Here is a 3,048-nt window from a genome sequence, read left to right as displayed (position 1 = left end):
TTTATTCATTTTTTATTTCGTATATTTTTGGATGCAATCGCTTTTCGGAGAAATCTTTAAGATTATTAAAACTATCTGTTTACGTAATTGGGTATGCGGTTAACGATTATGAGTGCTTTGATGACTTCCTACTCTTTGATAAAATAATAGTTAGTTTTTTTCTTCTTCTATGAATTGGAATAATTGATTTGATCATTACGATAATCTAGTTTTGAAGAGTTATTGATATCGCATGGTCGGTGCTGTTTGAAGTTTCAGGTTTTGGTGATGCTCAGATTTGGAATAATTGTGCTGGTTTTTAGGATGGAAGACTTTTATAATTATTAAGATTGAAAATTCAAAACAAATCAAATCAATGAAATTTGAAGACCTGGAGTTTGTCTAAGAAGGAGTTTAGTAAGATTTGGTAATATGTTTGAGGATTGAGGATTATGATATGGTTTGGAACGGAAGGAGAGGACCATTGATATGATAGGAAGTCTGGTGTTTTTTTGGAGTGAATGAGCAGAGATACAGATAGGAGATTGCGGATAGTGTGTTTAGGGGTTCGAGGTCTTCCGGAGGTTGTAAATATCGCGTAATCTGAGGCAGACGGCTGCGTCCGAGGCGGGGATTAATGGTCGGGTCGGACGCGAGGCGAGGAAGTAGTGCGTTCGTGTCAGGCGGCGGCGGCCGCGCCTGAAGAGTTATTCCTTCCTCCGGGTGGAGAGGCCCGGATCCGAGAGACCCGGGTGAGGAGAGACGCGGATCGGGAGGACGACCCAGCGGAATCACGCAACCATAGGACGACGACGCCGTTGCTACCTAAAACAAAACAAACAAACTAACGAACAAAAGAAGACTACCACAACCACCAACACCACCTTAACAGCAACAACTAACTACCATTAAAACCATCACACGAAGAAGAGTAATCGAACAGAAATAAATAAATATCGAGGACGACGGATCGACGCGATGAATTTTATCCGGCCGTTAGAAAATGTAAATCATCTCGAGAACTGGAATTTATATAATATATACACGATATGGAGCGAGTATATTTCATACGCATCGGGTGCGGACCGTTGAAAAGTCTGCAGGTTCTTTTCTCTCCTTTCTTCATATTTATACTTTACAGCGCGGTTGCAAATAATTACGGAACACGCACGTATATCAAAAGCATCTGCAATAACAAGAGCAAAGGAGATGAGAGAGACCAGGAGAGGAAAAAAAAATGCACACATATATATATGTATGTATTTTATATACACATACATTCATATACGGAGGATCGGAGGCATGGAATAAAATAAAGCGGCGTGAGGAATTCCACGGAGAGAGCAGCGGACGACTCGCGAAAATATGATTTCGCCTTTTGCAAAACGCATTTCGAGAATTTTAAAGGCCCGACAACCTAACGGACTGCCTGCCTGCCTGCCTCTCTTCTTTATTTCCTCACCGGGAATGTCTCTTCTCGACACTCTTCCCTCTGTTGATGGTCGCAAATTGTAATGATATTAAGAGGCGACGCAAACGAGATTCAATGATTTATAATGTTGCAATTACCAGCTACCATCGCACCCATTGAGAGAGAGGACCCATTAAAATCAAAGAGCGATAGTTTCAGAGATTCCGAAAAGATTTCATATTTCTTGGGATTCGTTAAAATGATAAATGTTTGAAACTATTATTACAACAATTAATTAATTTCATTCAAAATTAATTTAATTTGCATTAATGATTCCTTGAAAAAAAAAATCAGTTAATTAATATTTCCAACATATGATTTTATTTTCAATTATTGGAATTCTGAAATATAGTTTTAATGAAATTTTATTAATTATTTATCAAATAATATTCTAATTTGAATTTACAAATTTAAAGATGTTATATATTGAATGAAAATAAGTCACGCAGTTCATTCCATTAACACATTTTATGGTATAAATAATTGTACATAATGCAAATGTTTATATTTGTATTCATTAAGTAAGCTGACGATTTGAAGTTGCTTAATTATTAGAAATGACTTAATATTAATTCGAAGATGTGAATGTAAGGGAAAAAGAGATATTTAGCAGCTGTTTAAATAATATTATGGATGCATTCGCACATTAATTGGGACCGTTGGTACCCGTATAGTTGATAAGCAGATTTAAAGCTGGCGTTCGTTTAATTAAATAGAGTAAATAGTAAAAGTAAGTCTGTAAATAGTAAATAGACAATTTTGTATGTAGGAGTGCTTCGTTTCTCCACTTTCTTTATTTCTTTCTATCTGCATCTCGCGAGAGTCCCGTTTCGAAGTCCTCGTTTGGAATGATTGATCGATTCCGAGATGGGTTTCGTTAATTCCCAAAGAAAATTGATTTTGTTTCGGATCAATCATGTGCAGTTCCCTTCGACGGTGAAACGTCACCTGTTGAAGTCTCCGCTTCTTGATGATAATAATAATAATAATCATATACTGGTTTTGTTGACCATTGAAATGTGTGTATTCTGAATAATAAATTGAACTAATTTTGTGTTTTCTTTTTCTTTCATGGTTGTTTTTCATCATCGTGGTTGTCGTCGTCGTCATCATCATCAGCAGCAGCACGAACAGTACCTAGGCCCGGCGTACGACCCATCCCGCGACCTCTCGCCGAATCTGCCGTCGTGCGACTCGTCCATGGGGGACGCCGAGCCGAGCATCTCGAGCGGCAGTTCCTGCAGCACACCCTCGAACAACAATCACCATCAAAGCTCGTGTGCCTCGGACATCTGCAGCAGACCTGGAGGCGGTGTAGGATCAGGAGGAGGTGTCATCGGTGGTGTAGGGAGCGTCGTCGGACAGACGACGGAACTGTGCGGGTCGCAGCTTTCCGCCTCCTTCGAGCACATCCACATCCCGAAGCTCGAACCTCTGCAGGATCCGCCGAGCACGCCGCCCACGCCTCCGACGCCTCCCATCCACCCGGACGATCCCACCGTCTGCGCCGGCTGCTGCCTAAGGATCACCGATCGTTTCTACCTGCAGGCGGTCGACAGGAGGTGGCACGCATCCTGCCTCCAATGCTGCCAATGCAG

The 3,048-nt window shown here is 40.9% G+C and overlaps 1 protein-coding gene across 1 annotated transcript in view; it reads left to right on the top strand.

Annotated features, from left to right (window-relative positions):
* LOC108565230 (protein apterous-like) overlaps positions 1–3,048 on the top strand; it is a 21,641-nt gene that overhangs the window by 18,212 nt on the left and 381 nt on the right. Inside the window, exon 2 of the mRNA XM_017924574.1 lies at positions 2,570–3,044. Coding sequence (XP_017780063.1) covers positions 2,570–3,044 — 475 coding nt within the window. The remainder of the gene's footprint in view (positions 1–2,569; positions 3,045–3,048) is intronic.

Source organism: Nicrophorus vespilloides, unplaced genomic scaffold, assembly GCF_001412225.1.
Source record: "Nicrophorus vespilloides isolate i.1.1-1 unplaced genomic scaffold, Nicve_v1.0, whole genome shotgun sequence".
NCBI lineage: Eukaryota > Metazoa > Arthropoda > Insecta > Coleoptera > Silphidae > Nicrophorus > Nicrophorus vespilloides.
Note: the sequence above shows the minus strand (reverse complement) of the source record. Positions and strands in the feature narration are given on the sequence as shown.